Raw genomic sequence first — 20,403 nt, 5'->3', positions numbered from 1 at the left:
GGTGACATTTGTGTGGCATGGTTTTTAGTCCTTTCACTATCCTCTCAGGTGTCAACAGATGTGGTTGTTTGTTCTTCCAGAGCAGTATCCATAACTGAAATCTCCAGGTGTGGTCTGGCCACAGTGAGGATGTGTTCTCTTCTTTCTGGACCTGCTTTGTGAATGCATTTGGTGTAGCCACAACAGCACAAATGCTGGCTTCCCCATGGCTTCATCTGCATGCCCACATGAGCATGAGACCAGAAGAACCTACCTTCTATATTTGCCTTTAACTTTCTGAATATAAGTATAGTCCTATCTATTAATCCCTACTAAATTTCACCTTGTTTGGTCCATTCCTCTAGCTTGTTTCAGAATCTCGATTCTCTCATTCAACATATTAGCTGTCCAACCTAGTTTTGAGATAGCTGCAAATTTGATAAGTATGCCTATGATATCTTTATCCAGGTAATTATTGTCCTATGTGGGCAAATAATAAAAATAGCTAATCCTTATATAGCACTTACCATGTGCCAGGCCCTGTTCCAAGCCCTTTTAACCCATTTCATTCTTACTACAAACTTCTGGGGTAGATGTGATTATTTTCTCACATCTGAGATTTTTAAATGGAGGTACAGAGAGGTTAAGTAATTTACCCAGAGTCACAGAGTTAGTGAGTAGCAGATCTAGAAACTTAGCCAGTCTGATTCCAGAGTCCTCGCTCTAATTACTAAAGTATACTGCTTCTCATTGTTATCATGACCTTTACTGACAACATTCTACGCTGAAAGGAATCCATTAGTCAATAATCCTTGGGTAAAGCTGCCAATCATTCACCATTCACAAAATGACGTAACTAAAATCTCTGATAACCCAAGTTTCTCTGTCTTGAGGGTTTTGTCAAATGTTTTTCTGAACACTAAGCATGGATCTGACTTAACTGCCTAGTAATCCCTCATTTTTCCTTTGTGCATTTTCAACCAGACTATAAAGTCCTGGGGGTCCAGGCCACACCTATGCTTGTCTTATATCTCCCATCGCACCTACTACCTAATGAGCACATAACAGAAATTCAAGTTTTATCTTTGACAGATGGTACTAAAAGCTGAGGCGATGTTCCCCTGAGATTAATTCTGCAGGAAGTAGGAGGATTAAGTTTAAAATGCGGAAGTGAGGAGAGACACCCTTTAGCACTTGAGCTTTCAAGTTCTCTACAACAGGGATTCTCTGACATGAACTCAGACATGGATGTATGGGTCTCCAAACCAGTGGCCATGATGCTTGACCCCTCTGTCTCTCAGTACCCCCCATACCCTTTTTGGGGGGTAGTTATTCTAGATGTCTTTGAAGAGCACAGCCTGCACCTCACTCCCACTTAGATATCCTGAGGTGCCTGGTAGAGCATGTGTGTGGTGTACATGAAGGGTTTAATAAATGCTTGTTGAAATAAACCCTCCACTAAAACTCCACTTAAGGATTTTACTGTCAGCAACCCCTCCATGGTCATATTCAAGGTTGGGGAAATAAAACTTAGCCCTCCAGCATGCACAAAAAACTAACTAACTAGAGATTACTTCTCTGGGAGATAACAATCAAATACACTCAAAAACAAAATAACTTGTACAATACAAAGTGAGAAGGCAACAATGGACTAAACAATTCTCATTTATCCAAGCTATTTATATGTTTTGAGGGGCATAGCTGAGTCTTCCTTAATTGTTTTTTTCTCCTCCAATTGGCTACCTGCCTATTCCTTAAGTCAAATAAATCTTCACTGTATTACTGTCCCTAATAAGTGGGAGGCAAATTTGAAAATAGTCGTAAAGATAGGAATTGAAGATATCATGGAAAGTCAATGTCTTTTTATTTCTGTCTCTCATTTCCTTAGGAGATCTAAGGAAATCTACTAGAGGATACCCTAATTTTTCACACGGGAATCAAAACAGATTTTTGGCTATGCTAGAATTTGCTTTTTCAGGAGCATGAGTTATAAGTTGTATAACTTTCCTTCTTGGCACTTGAAAACCTACAGACCTTTCTTTACCTAGCTAGACTCACATGCATAATTAGTTCCCAAATTCAATTTCTCTTTTTCTTAAGAATTGCCATTCTGCATGGTTTACTCTGAGGCCAATAAGTAACTAACTATGCCCAACTCAGAAATATTGCTTACTTCCAGACTGGCAGCTATTTAATGAATAATTAACCACTCCATACTTTCTATCAGGGATGCTTATATTACCAGGGTAAAGGTATCCTTTATGTCTAAACGATGTCATAAAACAGGCCTTTGCCAGAAAGACGCCCTCATTTATCACATGAAATGCCATGTGGTATTAACAAGGTCGATACTGTTTGTTTAATATATTTTGCTTTCATAGGGGCTTGAAATGATTTGTTTTTGCAGCTGTAACAGAGTTAAATTAGGGATTTAGCTTCAGCTTAGCTAGTTGGGCATATATAACCAGGGGCTATTAATTATCTGCCTAGAGGCCTTTGGTCATCTTCCCACAATTTACAGCAATCTTGGGGTGCTGAGTTACACCACAAGCAGCCAGGTTCTATCTTAAAATAATCCATCTTGGCTTCTCAGGAACTGAGGGGAGATTAGATAATTCAAATTTTTATTTCTTATTCCACAACACCTCCAAAACACACACACATGTAAATGTTATTAGTGCACAGCTTCTTAGTTGAAAGACTAGCTTCAGACATCCGTTCCCACAAATGAGAAACTAAAAAAACAAAAACAAGAACACTTTTCTGACCTTAAAGCACCAATAATCAGCCCCCTTCCCCTTTTCTCTCTTCTCACACTGCTGTTCTGCCTTCAATGGACCAGGGGGAGAGGAGGAAATTTGCTCCAAAGATAAATTTGTCAAAAGCCTGCACTACGATCCTCATTCCTCACTACCTGCTTGTGAATGTCGGCTGGGAGCAACTGCTGAGAAGCTTGGGGTGCAGGGGTGGCGGGAAGCAAGGGGAGAGAAGAAGGGGAGAGAAGGGGCGGGGCAAAGAAAAACTGGAGTGCAATGCAAGCAAAAAGGAAATCTCACACACACTCACACTCAGACACACACACACTCACACTCAGACACACACACACACTCACACTCACTCACTCAGACACACAAAGAGAGGGAAAAAAGGCTCCCCCCACCTCAGGTCCTAACAACATACTTCTTTATCAGAGGTTCATTGTCAATCAATTAGCCGAGGCAGCAGGGGTCTGTGAGGTGGGGGGCACCCGTGGAAACAATGGGCAGTCCTGTTGTATTACTGTTTAATCACTTTTGCTAAATAAATAGAGCAGCCCCAAGGTGCTGTCATGTCAAGGGAATTTATAACAAAAAAAACTTCATTTTTCATTGGTCATTCCTTTTCTCCCTTCAGGACAAGAGAGGGTTATTACTGTAGCCTTAAGTTCCATCTTTGTGTTTCTTGCCTTTGATTCCCACTCGGACCCTGCCACTTTCTGGCACTAATTTGTCAGGCTGAACAAAGAGAGGATTTGTACCTCCTGTAAGGTCTCAATTAGGAATGGCTTCTGCTGTATTATGTGCCATTCAGAGAGGACACAATGCCGGTAATTACAGGAATTTGCACTAAATGGCTGAAGAATTCACAGCAAAACTCCCCCCCCCCCCCACCTCGGGCTTACCCCTCCCAAGGGCTGGGGGGAAAAAAAGGAAAGCAAAATGCTCTGAATGCCAGAGAGATGTAATTACCAACAGCAGTCCCAAGAGGTTAAACAGCAGCCAAAGGAGTAAAACCATAAAAACTGACAGTGTGAAATGGTGGAGGGGATCCCCTCAGCTCACTGTTTTCTTGCTGTCTCTTCCGTTAACATTTCAATTTCAGTTCAGAATCAGGAACACTGCCCCACAGTGGGCTGTCCGATTTCACCTTCAGATTACAAAGCAGTAAGACACTTCAAGACCGGAGCTTTGCATGTCTTGCAGCATCTATAAAAAAGGTCCTGGGCCCTTTTATCATTAATACTCAATTGCTAGGTTTCTTTTTGTTGGGAAATTAGAGGAAAAAATCTGTATGTATTAGTGCCAAGAAAACCATGCATCTATTGAGGGGAAATAGATATGTACACATGTCTAATTCCAGAAGAAAACCGGGCTACTGCCTTATAATTGAATTTATACAGCATTCTGTGAACAACCTCATTTAGAACCACTTACAAGTACATACCCCATAAATATTTTAATAAGCTGCACAGTCATTTGTTTTAGCATTAATATTTTAACACTACAGATGCCCCATTGCTAAACATAATTTTGAATCCCAACCAGTGACTTCATTAAAGAAGCATTCCTCATTTTCTGCTACCGATGTGTTTCTGTAAAGCTGTACTAAAGCACCAGCAAATTAATTGTTCTTAAACACCACTTTCCTCACATGCTCCTCTGCTCAGGAACGTTCTGGGACTTCAGGGTCAAACATGAAGTTCAACCTTATCAAACTGCCCTTTTTTTTGTAGGTCAAAAATGACTGTCTGCAATTTCACAGAGTTCCACATGGCACCACCTCTGACAGCTCTCTAATCTGACCTGTGGGCCTAACTTCCGCAGCCCTGCTCACAGTTGCCATTTGGCATTGGTGATGTGAGTATCTGATTAATGTCTGTTTTCCCCAGGGGACTGCAAGTTCCATGAAGGCAGGGACAGGGACCACGTTTGCTTTCTCGCAGCACTGACTCGTCCAGGTGCACCTGAGTTTGGGGCATGTGGTCAGAAACTCGGCCCACAATAAACGGTAGAATGAATGGAAGAACTTAATTTTCAAAGGCATGTTCTCAGGAATAAGGAGCAGCAAATATAAAGGCCCTGGAGGCATGAATGACCAAGGTACGTTCCATAACAGCAAGAAGACCACTGTAGCTGGGTTTCCTAATACAGGGCAGCCATGGATCTGGAGAGGAAGCCATGGAACAAACCACACATAATCAAATACTATAAAAAGTTCAAGCACGTGTTAAGAAATACACAGTTATGCACAAGCATGTATTTTTAAAACCGTAACCTCAGGCATTTGGGGATGGTCAGAGTCCATTTTCTCTGCAAGGGCTCTTTAAGTTTCAGAAAAGGATATAGAAAATTCTTCACCTACAGAAAGAATTTAGTGAAGTGAGGCCAACTGCACTATTTTGTAGATTTAAAAGCCAACATTTGTGGCTCCCCCAAATAGCAACTGAATGACATCATGATAAAGAGCTGCTCAGTGCAATCTTCCACTTTTAAAGTTTATTCATCAACAATATTTAAAGGGGGAGGGACTAAGTGGACATAAATACTTGTAGTCTAAAGAGGCTCACTTAAACCATGAAATACTGTGAATTAGCTTCTCCCTAAAATGATAAAGCCAAGATTCAACTAAAAACGATTTACTGGACTTTTTGACAGTTTGGGAGGTAAACATGCTATACAATCAGATTTTTCACTGAATGTGTGTTTTTATGAGGATGAAAAGTTAGGGGATACAAGTACTAAATGAATAAACAGCTGGTTTAGATTACCTGTGTTTGTGAGAAACATAAATCAATTTTTAAAGTTCCATCTGCTATAATAATCTTTGATATAATAAACAGCCTCCCAGATAATTTAGAAAACATTCAGAGGTTTGCTTACCAAGTTTTGATATTTTTCTTTTGAGACTCTGCCCCCTACAGGAGATGAAGTATTCCTACCTGAGGTAGGAAACCGGTATTCCCGGCGCGCTTACCCATAACCCACGTGTACCATAAAGCAACGGAGCGTAGCAGTTTCTGATGGAAGAGGGGGCACTGAAGTGAAATTAAAAGTTTCTACTTGAGAATCAGCCACACTGTACAAATTAGGACTGACTTCTCCCCATGTCGAACGAGAAACCTACCTGTGCCCCATTAGAACTCCAAACCAAAGCATGAAGGTAAAAGCCGAGCAGCAAAGGAGTTTTAGGCTACATTACCCCTGTCTCCTGGGTTCCCCATTACCACCCATCCCCAACCTCTTCTCCAGCCAGCTATTCAGTGAGCACCTGATTCACACAGCAAAGGGCAGCATTCTAAAACATGGACCCTAAAGCAGCTGCCCCAAGTTCTATCCCAGCCCATTATGTGATCCTTTTCCTACTCTTTTCCACTTAGCTTCCTTCTCCCTGTCTCTCCTACTCATCTTCCTATGCCTTTTTCCTGTTTTCATTTCTCCAACTGCTAGATGTGGTGGACCTGTTGAATGGTACCCTCTACCTGCATCTCTCCTTCCTCTGAGTGTTAGAAATGCTACTCAGGTGGTACAGAATGTGGGCAGGGCACACTCCATCAGGAAGCAAACTTAGGAGAGGAAGGTGAAGTAGGAGCCCACAAAGGGACCATCTTTTCTAACACCTGAGGCTTTTCTTGCCTCTTTTACTAGGAAGTTTCCCGATTCATACTCTGGTCTCTACCTTGAAAATTAAGCTGAGCTGTTCTCCCTGATTCCAATAAGAAAGCAGATTTGTTGCCGCTCTCAGCAGTCTGAAGCCACAGGAGTGTACCATAATTCCAGCGTGTCCACAGAGTAAGCACTTATAAATGATTGTTGAATGGCTGAACTTTGAAATATAATATATGCACTAGTATAATAAGACACTGAAATGTCAATAATTTCTAAAAACTGTGCTAAAGCCAGCATCTCCTTAGTTCAAAAGCATTTTCCAAAAGTAGCTGGCTGACTTAACACAAGGTCACTCATGCCTGCACACATACGGCCCTCACTAGTACGGCTTCTTTATCGGCTCGGGGTTGCCGGTCTCTCCCATCCCACCCTGCAAGTGTCTGCTTCCCAGTTACCGAGGCCCTCCAGACAAAGCAGGGATGATTTACTTAATCTCCCCTTTGGGTAAATTATTTTTCACTAGTAAAGGCGATCATCATAATTAACTTAAATTCAAAGTTTCATTGTGCCACCACTATTTGGCTTTTCAATGCAGGAACAAGCACGAAATTGAAAATTTGGTCTTGACTGGTGGCGAGTTTCCTGTTCATTTCTAAACAACATACTTAAATCTGATACACTTGAATTGAAATTTTCCAAATCAGGCTTCCAATTAAAGCTACCTTCATGGTAAATGTCTTGTGACAAACTGTGGGGTTTACTGAAATAACTTGATTTCATTTACAGGAGATATATAGACTTGGTTTAGTGCGGGTTGTCTTCTTTCTGGTTTACTGTCTGGGGGAAGGTGAGAGGAATGGTGAGTAGGGGAGAGAAGCAGTAGCAGGGTTTTAAGAACTAACAGATGACTGCCTTGGCCTCCACCTTGTGTCTCACCCTCCACAGCAGTTCCAGTAGCCTCAGGCTTCCCCAGGATGAGGCACCGGCCCATCGTGACTCAGAGGTCATCTGCTGAATCATCTTAGCCCTGCTCTGAGACACCTCCAGGTTTTCTGTCAAGGCTGACTTTCTGGATTCTACCTTAACAGGGTTTGACAAGGTCATGATCAATGACAGTTACTGACTACAGACATTTTCCTCGCCTAAGGAGTGCTAGTAGTCAGCTTTGGGCTTGAATGTCTCTTAGGAGACAATCTGTGACATCCACGTTCCCAGTGACCTTTATTTAAGAAGGCAGAGGAAATGTCATCACAGCAGACTCAGGAAGCCTAAATTCTAGCCTGGTATGCTTCAGCCAAGTCATTCTGATTCAGTGGGTAGATCAGAGCTGCTTCTACTTACTTCACCAGCATGGCATGAAGACGGACAGATGGTTTAATATAGCAAACTCCTTAAAGGAGAGATGCCTTTTAAACAAGAGGTAGCTAGCTAGGACTGGTCTCTTGAGGGGATTTTTAAAGGGAATTCCAATTGTGGGATTCAGGATTGTTCTTTAATGAGCTTTAGGCTGAAAATTTGTTTCATACCTGCACATTTGAAACTCTGAGCAGTGAGTCCTCGTTCCAAAGACAAAGTCGTCAGGATGCTGAGGAAGCTGGTGGTCACAGACTGGCGTTTGTTCTTCCTGAGTTCATGCCCACCCATCTGATCCTTGGCTTTGGTCCTCAGCGTGACCTGCAGGTTTTGTTCTGAACTCCTTGCCGCATTGGCAGCTGTTTTCAGAGCCTCCATCCACTCCTGGGCCCTCTGCCGGGTCTCAGCACGGAGGCGGAGGACATCTTGGGGGAAAATGACTTGAAAGCAAGAGTCACAGTCATCCAGGGTGTCCATCTGGACGGCCAGACACACATCTACATTGTAGCTCAGCAGGGGATCCTCGTCCAGCTTGCCGGGCTGAAAAGCCATCAGGTAGGCCCTGCTCAGGACAAACGTAAATGCCTTCCAGTTGTTTTGGATGGTCAGCCTGTACAGCGTCCCCGATTTGAGGATGTTTTGGTACTCTTTGGGGCTATCCAAGACAGTGGATGGCACGAGCAGCTCGCTGGACTTCTTCTGCAAGCAACGATTCTGTGCACAGTCGACATGATGACCGAGCCCCGGTGAGTCAGCCAGCTCCCCTGGCCGTCCCGTGTAAGCAGGCGCGGCGGCGTGCACACCTTCCCAAAGCTTCTGCCCCCAGTCCAAAGCCTCCCATGGCGACTCTGCCTTCAGCTGCAGCTGAGTGTTGTCATACAGAACAGTATCCACCAGCCTGGCCTCGAGGTTGCCCAGAACAGATATGCTCTGGAAGTGTGACAGCTGGTACGTGGCATAGAGGTTTTGATTCCCACTGCTGTCGAGGCTGTAGAAGTATAAGCTGTAGGGGGAGAGTTCTGCGTAACAGCTTTGCCAGTAACTGTCATGGTCCTTCCGAATCTCCAGGTAACCCTTTTTCAGAATGTTTGGGAATGCCTGCTTGTGTTCTAGAAAGAAAGGAAAAAAAAAAAAAGAAGCAACACATTAATCCATTAATTTGAATGAACTGAATGAGATGAAAAGGTGGGTGCCAGAAACCAAACAGATCAGGGGTTGACATGCTTCTGGCTCAAGAGTAAGTACTGGGGAGGGGGGTGTTGGGGGTTCATGGTCAACGTGACATGCAGAAGTCTGTTCGGAAGACAGAAACACCAAATGACTGGGACCATGCCATGTGGGCCCATGAAACAACTGCGCTTTGCCAGGATTTCTTGTTTTTTAGATAACGTTCTACAGAGTACCAAATACGAGAGACAGAATGTTCCTCCTGCCACCTGACCTAACTCCCTGCTAATACTCATCTTTCTTTAGGTAGGTAAAGCCAGGAAGGGCCAATGGAAAGACCAGAGCATGAAGTGCACTGCACTTCTCACAAACTCCTGTTTCTCAGATGCCCCCATCAGTCTTCAAGGCCAGGCCATGAGCCTTTTGGCTCATAACCAGTTCTCCAGCCGTGCCTCGACTACTCACTTCTTAGATCTCTGCTTGGATAGCAGTTCCTCTCACCTCTGAGCCGGCTTACGCTGTTCCCTCGGCTTGCAATGCCCCTTTCCCACCACTTCCACCAGCTGGGACACACTTACCCTTCACTCAGCTATCCTCTCTTCCAGAAAGGGAGTTTGTCCTGACTCTCCCAACCCCACTCCCTCGCCTGCACAGACACATCCCCGGGTCAGTATCAGGGATCCTTACTATATTATTCCTCTCTAATGGGCTCTCATCAGGCTGTATTATAATACAGTTTATAATTTTTAAATTATAAAAATAATTCACAATTTTTAAAGAAGTGTGTCTTCGCTACTGGTCTGTAAGCTCCACTGAGGACAGGGGCAAGGCCTGTCCTGTCATCCTTGTATCACAGCACATAGTGTAATGCCTGGTACACAGTAGGTACTTAGTAAGTACTTGTTGAATTAGAATAGAAATAAAGCTTCTACTATAATGTCCAGCATATAATAGGTATATTTCCCTTCCCTTCTCTTCCCCTGTGTTTCACAAGTTCATCTGGTCATGCCATCTTTAATCAATGATTAGCTGCAACAGACACAAATGTCATACTTTAATAAAAGGGGACTGTCACTTGGGAGATGTCCTGATACTTTCATCAGGCATGAAAATGAGGGAGCTCTCCTCCCTAGTAGAGCTTTTCATTTCTGAGATGTTTCTCAATCTTTTTGCTGACACACGTCAGAGACAGTCATAAACTAATTGAGTCACTCCCTGAAGAAGAGAAATCACATTCCCAAAGGGTATGATTTCTGATCTTGGCTGGAGAAAAAAAAAAAAAAAGAGTAACACAGATCTAGATCTTAAAATAGCAAACCAAAAGAGAAAATGAGAGAAATGTGGCAGAGAAAAGCCAGTTTTACCTGCTTTACATCTCTGCTCCTGACATTCATTAGTATTTCTGTGGTAATTCAAAAGCCATTAATTTCTTGCAACCCACACTAATCCCTTTGCAGAGAGAGATAATGGATGCCTATTCTCCGTTTTCTTTTCTGATAATGCAGTAAGAGAGGCAGTGCTGTTAGACACTGATGCCGCCTCTCCTCCTCTCATTTCCATCAGGTGCCGATGACAGTTCAACCTTTTCCATAATAAGACCCATAACCTCGCGTCCCTCCATCCCCATCCCTCCTGTGACCCAACAGCTCAGGCACGCATCCCCGAATAAAATAAAAACCATCTCTCTTGCTTTTAGCTAGGAATTTTCCTCTCCTTTTCTTTCCTCCCTGAGAGCTTTTTACAACAGCTTCCACGAATTAGAAATTCTAACTATAATTGGACCCAAGCCAGAAGCAAACCTCACTCCTTTCCGACTGTATAAGCTAGGGTGGCAGATGCCAGCTTGGGTGGACTGAATAGAAGTCTAACACGGAGTCTCAAAAGTTCCCCCACCTTCTTGCTGCAGAATAAGGTCAAGAACGCACTATGTTTCAATATTTTCTCCCCACCTCGGCTCAGCCCTCTCTAAATAGGTATGTTAAACTGAGATAGAAAAGAGGGGTGTTAATCATAGGAAATGGCCCATCCTTATAGGCTGCCGTTTGTAGTGTAATTTCTTGGAAAAGAAGAGAACAGATGTGATCAGGAAACTATTCTCAGCATGTATTCCTTTCTGGAGGGCCTGTTTATATCAAACCTTATTAATATGTTGTGTGTGAAGTATTAATTATCTGACTGTAGAGGGCTGGAGAACTACCATTTCTCTTTAATCTCTAGCTGCTACTTTCTACTGAATCTGAAGTTTATTTTGAATATTTTTGCTATTCACATATCAGAAGTTATATACTTAAATCTAAGCTTTCGTTCATTTACTATAGTTCAACTTTTGTTTCCCCGGACCATATCATTTCATCACATACATTCCTCTAAAGTGTTCCATTTCACGAATGAACAATATTATCTCTGTCTTAATTAATATCATAAATGGTTCAGGTAGAACAGCTGACAAAGATTATCGTTGTTTCCCCAGTGAAAATAGAGAAAGGTGATCAAAATGAATCACTGTGTCCGTAAATTTCACACTGAAACCATAAGAGAGTAATTCCCTTGTGAAAAAGAGCAAGCAAAAACAAAAACATAAACAAAAAGAACTTGAGAACGCTTTGCTCCCCCATTGCTTTCCACTGTGGCTAGTTACAAAGACCTGGGTCAGTTCCTCCTCAACAAAGATCCCTTTTCCCTCTCCTCCTGGTCCCACAGTACCAGCGCAGTGGCTTAAGGACAAAAATTGCTACTGATTGAAGAGGAAGAGGGGATTTTTCCCCCTCATGAACCTGATTCATTTCTGTACTGCCAACCCACCGAAGAGTTCCTCTTTTGCCATTATTTCCTCTTTCTGTTTTCAAAAAAGTTCCCATTCTCAGGCCACCATCTTAATCAAGATCTTAAATGGGCTCCCATTTCAAGTCCTCCCCCCGCACCCCGCCATGTCACACTCAGTTACCGGGGTAACCTTTCTGGATCACTCATAACCTTTCCCATGCCCTCCTCATCAGCCCAAGGCCCTGCACAAGTTTCCTGGTGCTACACAATAAAGTCCAAACTCCTTAGACTGGCCTTAACACATTTTCTCATGGAAAATTTCAAACACAGTCAAAGGCATGGAGAAGAGTAAAATGGACACCTGTGGGCTCACCCCTTAGCTTAAAAGTCATCAGGTTTCCGCTATTCTTGTTTCCTCTCTCCCACTCCTCTCCAACTCTTGCTTTTTATTGTTTTTTGTTTGTTTGTTTGTTTTTGCTGGAATACTTGAAAGCAAACTGCAGACATTTTATCATTTCTACTGTAAATATTTCAGGCTGTATCTCTAACAGATAAGAATATATATATATACCAGTTTCACACCTAAAACATGAATAATTCCTTATCTAATACCCAGTCTGTATCTCATTTTCCCAGATTCTCTCAAAAAATTTCTTTATACAGATGGTTTGCTCGATTTAGGTCCACACCTTGATTTGGTTGGTAGGTCTTTTAAGCCTCTTTAAATCTATAACAATTCCCTCTTTCTCCTTTTTTTTTTTCATGCCATGTATTTATTGAAGAAATTCATTCCTTTGTCCTGTAGAATTTCTCACATTCTGGATTTGGCTGAGTGTATCCTCACTGTATCAGTCAAATGCTCCTGTTTCCCAGGTTTTCCATCAACTGCTATTTACTTATTTTACTATTATTTTTTTTAATATTTATCTATTTATTTGGTTGCACCGAGTCTTAGTAGCGGCAGGCAGGCTCCTTAGTTGCAGCTCGCCAGCTCCTTAGTTGCGGCATGCATGTGGGATCTAGTCCTCTGACCAGGGATCGAACCCGGGCCCCCTGCATTGGGAGCAGAGTCAACCACTGCGCCACCAGGGAAGTCCCTCATCTGCTATTTAGATCTCAAGATCCAGTTAGTTGGGTTTTTTTTGTTTTTTTTTTTATGCAAGAATATGTTACAGGTGGTTGTCCTACTTGCAGGGATATGGAGATTGATTAGGAGGTTCAGAGGATGTTAGCCCGACCCCTCCGTGTTGAATTTCCCCAGAGACCTTTGACACTGCAGCCACTCTCTTCCACTCCCCACACTCCAGCCAGGGGACTTGCTGTGGCTTCCACTACTGGCCCCTCCCGACCTCAGGCATTTTCTCTCACTGTTCTCCCTGCCTAGATTTCCCTGCATCTCTGCTTGCCCATGTTTTCATCATACGTGAGAGCTAGTATAAAATCTCACCTTTTCCTGAAGCCTTTCTTTGTCCCCTCTAGTTGAACACAACTGTCCTCTTCTGAAGCCCCATGGCTCTATGGCTACACCACCCTGATGACTCATATTTCAGATACTATTTCACACTCATCAAATATGTACTAAGTTATATAATAAAAGTATTCCCAGAAAATCAATAAGAAATGATTAAAAACAGTTTCTGCCTCCACATCCCGGCACCCGCAATCCTTCTGCCCAGACTGTAGGGCGTCTGATAGGAAGCCTTTAGACAGTATACATGTGTAATAATAATATTATAAATAATAATTAGGCATGTTCACATATATTAGCATATGTAATTAAAATGTGCTTCCATTTGGGTTACTTTATGCAATTCTGTTTTTTTAAAAACCACCATGTCCCAGATCACAATAAATGAAACATTTAGGTAAACATTTAATTTACCAAGAAAGTCTGAACTGCCTGAGTCAGCACCATGAAGGACATAAGAATAGGACTTCAAAGATCAGACAATAGTTTAAAATCAAAGATAAAGAGCAACGTTTTAACATTTTCAAAGAACTCAAAAGCCTATGTGGTGTCAGTGTTCCAAATCAAAATTATCTAGGCAAATTTAAAGGAAACATTTAAGTTCTTACAACAAGATGAATAAATGTGAAAGGAAGCCGAAGTAGAGAGTGAATGGAGTACCATGATGCTACAGAACCACATTCTGTCCTAGACAAGCCCAAAAGGACTGCCTCTCAAAGTTCAACAGATTTATTACATTTCCTTTGCCCTTCATCATCTTTCTTTTCAGTTTCTCTACAGGTTATCTAGGCTATTGTTAGCTAAAAGGATAGATGATTTTAAGATCTGAAAGCCTAGGAAACAGGATTTACAACTACACATGGGCTCAAAACTAAGAGAGCAAAGCAATTTGACACACATTTACTGAGTACCAACTATGTGCAAAGTAGAACACTAAGCTTTATTGGAGATCCAAAGATGACAGACATCCTCAAGGTGCTTACAATTCAGTTTTGGCAAATGACTCTAATAGGAGGCTTCCAGATCAATGATAAAGGAGGAACCATAGCGTCACTTCAGAACAAAGACACTTCTATGATTTGGCTCTTCTTCATGAATGGCCAGTGCCAATGACCTGTACTCAACTGCTACTGTCTCTTGACTTCCAGATCCCACCCCCAGCCTCCCAGACTACAGTGCCACTTGGTTCAACCTCACCTCACAGCTCTGACCCAGGTGCTGCCAGCACTACATGACAGCCTAGAGCATGGGAGAATGTGACTAGACTCCCTCAGATACAGACAACCTGAGAACCATCTACTCACCGGCCAGCCCCACTTACTCCTCCAAGACTGCACGCTTCTCTGGGGTTAGTTACAACCTCTAGGCTTCAGGTCTCAGCCCTAATCCTCAACTCCAATTTCTGGGCTTCCCCTCTTACTGACTGGCCTGCTCTTAGCTCCACGCACCCTTGGAGTAACAGCCCCTTCTGGCACTGTCTGACGCAGAGACAGGAGGCAACTTTCACTGACTGCTACTGACTGCCTGGAACCCTGTACCGAGAAAGATGCTGAGGCCACATCCAGACTCAGTGGGGAAAAAGCACCATGATGTCACTGAGGTGGGAAAAGATACATGTTATGCATTTGCCATCTGGTTTTAGGATCTTTATAAACATAGGTCCTTCCCCTCTTTGATTCCAGAGACCTAATTCTCTCTTCCACAACAGTAACAGCCTAGACCTCTTAGACCTCTTCATCACAAAGTACTTTCCAACTTCCAATGAGGTACTCCTTCATTTTTCTCACTCCTCCACCTCACCTACCTTCCACTTCATCCTTATAAGGACCTTTAAACATAAAGCCCTTCCACCTCACCCCTTAAAGTCTCTTCCTTGTTTCACTGGACTCCTTCCTCTAGACTCTGTAGTCAATAGTTAAAACTTGTTTGCTCAGACTTCCCAGATTTAATCACCAACTCTGGATCGTTACCATCATCTATTTAAGACCAGCATGCTCGAGGAAGACACAGAAGTATTAACACAGGTATGTTAGTTCACTTCAACTGCTATAACAAAATACCATAATCTGGGTACCTTGTAAACAACAGAAATTTATTTCTCACAGCTCTGGAGGCTGGAAGTCCGAGACCAAAGTACCAGCTTTGGTACTGGTGAGATCAAGCTTCCTGGTTGATAAAAGGTCGTCTTTTTGCTATAACTTCACATGGTGGAAGGGGCTAGGGAACTCTGTAGGGTCTCTTTTATAAAAGAGACTAATCCCATTCATGAGGGCCCCACCCTCATGACCTGAGCACCCCCAAAGCCTCCACTTAATTCCATCGCTTCAGGGGTCAGAAGTTTAACATATGAATTTTGGGGGGGTACACAAATATTCAGACCGGAGCACCGGTCAAACATAGATTCATGTTGCTCAACTTCTTTTATAGCTTTAATCCTGACAATTCATTCTTTTATTCATCTCATGGATCCCAAACACAATCCCAGAACAATTTTTCCACATCTTCTTTAGTCTTTTCAAACTGCAAATTCCACCATCTCTTTGTGTACCATAGGGAGCTCCTTTACATATACTATACTTGGCTTCACTTCAACATTACACTAACCAATATCCTATACAAGTACAACAGAGCACAGTGGTTAAGACCACATGTGCTAGAGCCAACTGGTCTAAGTTTAAATCATAATTCTGACCTTACTGGCTGGGTAACCCTGGACAAATTACTCAACCCAAGTCTCAGTTTTATCATCTTTAAAATGGGCTATATTAGCACCTACCTCATTGTACTATTGTGAGGAAGAAATGACTAACTCTCAGAACGATGCCTCACACATCTTAAGTATTCAATAGATGTTTCCTATTTTAGCTTCTGGTCTCAAAAGAAGAAGCTTCTTGCCTCCTTGTTAAAGCTAACCCTTCCACCTCCACTCTGTACCTAATTCTGTCCTTCTTCTTCAGAACCTCTTCCTCTATAACATCTGAAAATTACCCCTCTATGGATCTCTTTTCCTCTTGTCTTCTAATATTCTAAGGTTTGTTGTGTCTATTCAAAATTATTCACTTGAACCTACATCTTCTATGGCTCAATCTGTTTCCTTCCTTCAGATTCCAGATTCTTCTAACGCCTCTACTTTCTGTCCCGCACAATCTGGCCTCTGATTATTGCTCTGACCTCCCCTCACATCATCTCACATTTCTTCTCTCGCTCCAGCCAAAAGCCTCTCATGGGTTTTGAACAAGCCGAGCACTTTCTGGCCTCAAGGACTCTGAAGCTGCTGTATCCTAGGTTTGGGACATCTCCCCCCAGCTCCACTGATTTATTCAACTCCCTCAGCTTTTCACCTCAAAGGTGCCATCCTCAGTGAGGCCTTCATCCCTCAGCACCTCAGTTAAAGGGCCCCCGCTCAGTCCCTCTCTATCTTACAACATTGTTTTATTTCGTTCAAAGAACTGCTCCTTGAAGACAGAGACCTAAATGTCTCTCTCACTTCGTATTCCCAGTGGCTGGCTCTATAAGTATTTGTCGAATGTATGCACCAAGGACTAAGCTAGAATCGTGGAAACGCCAAGTGAATCAGACAGATCCTGTCAACAGTTTATAGCCCAGTGACAGCCCTCCTTTCTCTCTTCACAAGTCCCACTTTTCTCTTTTACCACAGTCACCCTAATTCGAGTCCTCATCACCTCACATCATGATGACCGCAGAGCCTTCTCATTTCCATCCCTTCAATTCTTTCCATCTACCAATCCACCCCACGTACTGTTAGGGCCTGAGGGGACCCAATAAATAGCATCACTTTTCTTCACCCAAGTTCTAAACCAACTGAGATTGATAGAGGGTAGTCAGACGCATAGAAATCAAAACATGAGCCAGCTGGAGGACACAGCTTAGGTGTGTAGCACCCCAGAATTCCACAGACTCACCAAGGAGTCACCCGCAGCACTGGATCAGCACAGGCTCCCCTCCCAGGGACTATCCATGAAAGGCTGATGGGTGGTGGAGCAGGCCTAGAGGAGCGGACCAGAATCAGTGCTTCCTGTAGCGGCTGAGTTACACATGCCTGGTTCCTCTCCTAAAGTTGCCTGTAAGTTACTCCTCCCCAGGGGTGGAGTGTGCAAAGGGAGGGAGAGAGGCCAAGAGCACCATTCTAACTGATGAATCTTTACATGGACACAAAAGCTACAGGGAAGGAGATTCCCTGCATCCCACCCCCCACTACCCTTGGCCCCTGCCAGCTTCCAGACTTTCTGTAAAATATCCTTTTAATCTTGACTCTCAAGAAATTTTCAAGTGCTTCTTGCCAAACATATCATGTTAATTCTCTCTGTCTGGCTTTGAAAGTCCTCCATAAGCTCAGCCCACCGCTCTCCAAAATGAAGTCCTGTTCTGGCTTAGCCTCTGACCACCCCACACAAAGCCTGTGTTCATCTCCACCTCGGCTGTGTGCTCAACCCTCAATGCTCAGCTGGAACATCCTTTCCTCAATGAAGACTTCTCTGACATTCTAGACCACAATCAAGTCTCTTTTCTTCACATTTCTGGTTAACGAAACAGTTTTCCAAGTCTATTTGTTTCATGTTATTATTCAACTGTGTTTAAGCCAGAGACTAAGGGGAAATTAACCAAATTTAGGTCTTTGTTCTCATTAGAGGCGCATAAGGGAAGTGAAATTAACAGGATGCACATCAATCATGACACTGCCACAAATGTCCATAGCAAAGAACATGAAGAGAATGATGCTACAGGAACCAAAGAGGGGCTGTGTTTTGTACATTTTCAATATGGTATATAAGCCCTCACACAGTGCTGGCCACAGTAGTGCTCACAGATATTTGTTAACTTATTCTGGCAGAAATGAACTAGGTTCAAGTGATATCTCTTCTGTGAGTTACTTTGGAGATCTTTCTTTACGGGTAAAAGAGAATATCCCATTTGTTTTCCCTTCATTAACCTAGAGGAAAAGACATATCTGTGCAGGCTCTAGAAGAAAGAGATCCATAACATATCTAGCTATGTATTAGCTAGACACACCAGCTGGGGACCTTTTCCATCTAAGTTCTTTGTGCTATGAGCAACAGTGATAGTGCATAAGTCAACACAGACCTGGTCAATTTCACGTCTCAAGTGTGAACCTGACCAGGAGATCACAGACCCAACCTCTTAAATTCAGAGGTTTTCTGCCTTCTGTGACAAGGGTAATTTCTAGTGCTTACAGAACTTTTTGACCCAGAAAACATTTCCAAACATCAACTTTCAAATGATGCTCAGTCTTGGCCATCGTGAGCTTCTCATTCTGTTTCGTTAATCTATACGAATTAAGTATAAAAGAATCTCTCATACTTAGGCCACCAGATTTTAAGATAAGTGGCATTCCATTGCTATATCTTTGGGTAACACAGAATCATAGAAACTTAGAGCCAGAAGGGACTAGAAATCTCTTCAGCCCAGCCCTATCTGAAGTAGAACCTGTCAGGTGCCTCCAGCCTATCAACTGTCTCCCCCTTATTTACCAATGGAACCCTAATTTTGTTCAGTTGTGGAGATGGCCTCTCCCCTGCCCCACAAAAAGAATCATGATTTGTTTAACCCAATCAGTAACCGTATTTTCCTTTGCCAGAGATTGCTTTAGGGGAAGGCATGCAACCCAGTTCTGGCTGCAGACGAGGTGCTTTTGGGGTCCTCTGGGAAGAGACCCAGAGGAAGTGCCCTGCTTTCCCTTCCTGACTTTGGTGGCCGATATATATCCTTGGGACTGCTGTAGCCATCTTGCATAAATGAGGGAGAGAAGAGACACTACCAATATACTGAGGATAGCAGAGGAAAAAGATGAAAAGTGCCTGGATCTTGATGACCCTGGGGCCACCAGAGGTAGGTGTCCTTAAGTGTTTACTGCATACAGTGTTTGATATTCACTAAGTGTCCAATAGCTGTCTGTTAGATACGTGAAAAAATAAGATGATAAATGGCCTCACTGTTTATGCCACTTTCAGCTGAGTTTATATTACTTGCTTCTAAACGCATTCTAACTGATTTAACAGATTTGGAAAGAGGTTCCAGGAAACAAAATGTCTTGGCCAAGGTTATAACACAGAGTGTGCAAGTTGAGAGTGGAACTCCAACCTCCACACTTTCAATCTAGATGACACTGTGCTTTATCTGTGGTGGAGGGGATGAGGCCTAAGCTTCCTCAGACTTGAGAGGCAGTATTAGAGCGTGGTTATGTGTGGCCTCCAGAATGGGCTTGGCTTGGGATCCTAGCTCCACCACATACTAGCCAGATGGCCTTGGGTGAGGTTACCTTCTCTAAGGCTTGGCTTCCTCCTTTGAAAAATCAGCAAAATATTAATCTCTTAGTCTAACATATTAAACTATTATTAATATTAAATAAGATAATGGATGAATACTTCTTAGCACAGGTCTGGGCATAAAGTTAACTCTCATTAAGTGATAGCTCTTATTGACAGTATTAATACTAATAAGCTTCATTCAACTTGACTCAAGCTTTAGGTATGGAGAAATGAAAGAGAGGCCATTTTCATTCTGGAAACAAGCAAATAAAAACTGTGCTGTCCTGATTTTCCAAGCACCAATACATAGAGTTCAACCAAACACCTTGCATATGCTCATACACGATATGATAGAAAGTTGTCTACAGTACAATTCATTTTATCAAAGAACTGCTAACCTAGTGTGGGAGATGAATGTACAAGCAATTACCTATAATGCACGGCAGAATAAAATGTGCTATGGAAACATAAAATAAGAGAAAAAAAATAATTTTAATTTAAAAAAACCACAAGAAACACAGAGAACAAACCAGTGGTTATCAGAGGGGAAAGGGGTCAGAGGAGGAGCAAAATAGGTGAATTAGAAGGATTAGGAGGTACGAACTACCACGTATAAAATAAATAAGTTACAAGAATGTGATGCATGGTACAGGAGATAGAGCCAATGTTTTATAATAACTTTATACAGAGCATAATCTATAAAAATAGAAAATAGGTATGTTGTGTACCTCAAGTTAATATAATATTGTAAGTTACTTATACTTCAATTTTTTTAAAAAATGGAAAAACATGGAAAGGTCTCAGGGATGATGTGGCATTTGAACTGGTCCTTGAAAGAAAATGGAGGATTTTGAAAAGTGAAGAAGACAGAGAAGGTATTGTGGGTGAAGAGACATCATGAGCAAAGTCCCAGGAGCTTGAACGCACAAGGCACATTCAAAACTAGCACACAGATGGGGTGAAGAAAGGTGCAGGTGATAAGCTTGGAAAGATGGGAAAGATATCTGGATGCTTTAGAAAA

General features: G+C 42.5%; 1 protein-coding gene across 13 annotated transcripts in view; it reads right to left on the bottom strand.

Annotated features, from left to right (window-relative positions):
- The window catches only part of PLEKHM3 (pleckstrin homology domain containing M3), a 203,709-nt gene that overhangs the window by 135,660 nt on the left and 47,646 nt on the right, over positions 1-20,403 (bottom strand). For all 13 annotated transcript variants that reach the window (XM_068544574.1, XM_068544573.1, XM_068544572.1 and 10 more), the window contains one exon: positions 7,871-8,806. In XM_068544574.1, the coding sequence (XP_068400675.1) occupies positions 7,871-8,806 (936 nt within the window). The remainder of the gene's footprint in view (positions 1-7,870; positions 8,807-20,403) is intronic.

The sequence above is a fragment of the Eschrichtius robustus genome, chromosome 5 (genome assembly GCF_028021215.1).
Source record: "Eschrichtius robustus isolate mEscRob2 chromosome 5, mEscRob2.pri, whole genome shotgun sequence".
Lineage (NCBI taxonomy): Eukaryota > Metazoa > Chordata > Mammalia > Artiodactyla > Eschrichtiidae > Eschrichtius > Eschrichtius robustus.
This window is presented reverse-complemented; position numbering and strand designations above follow the sequence as displayed.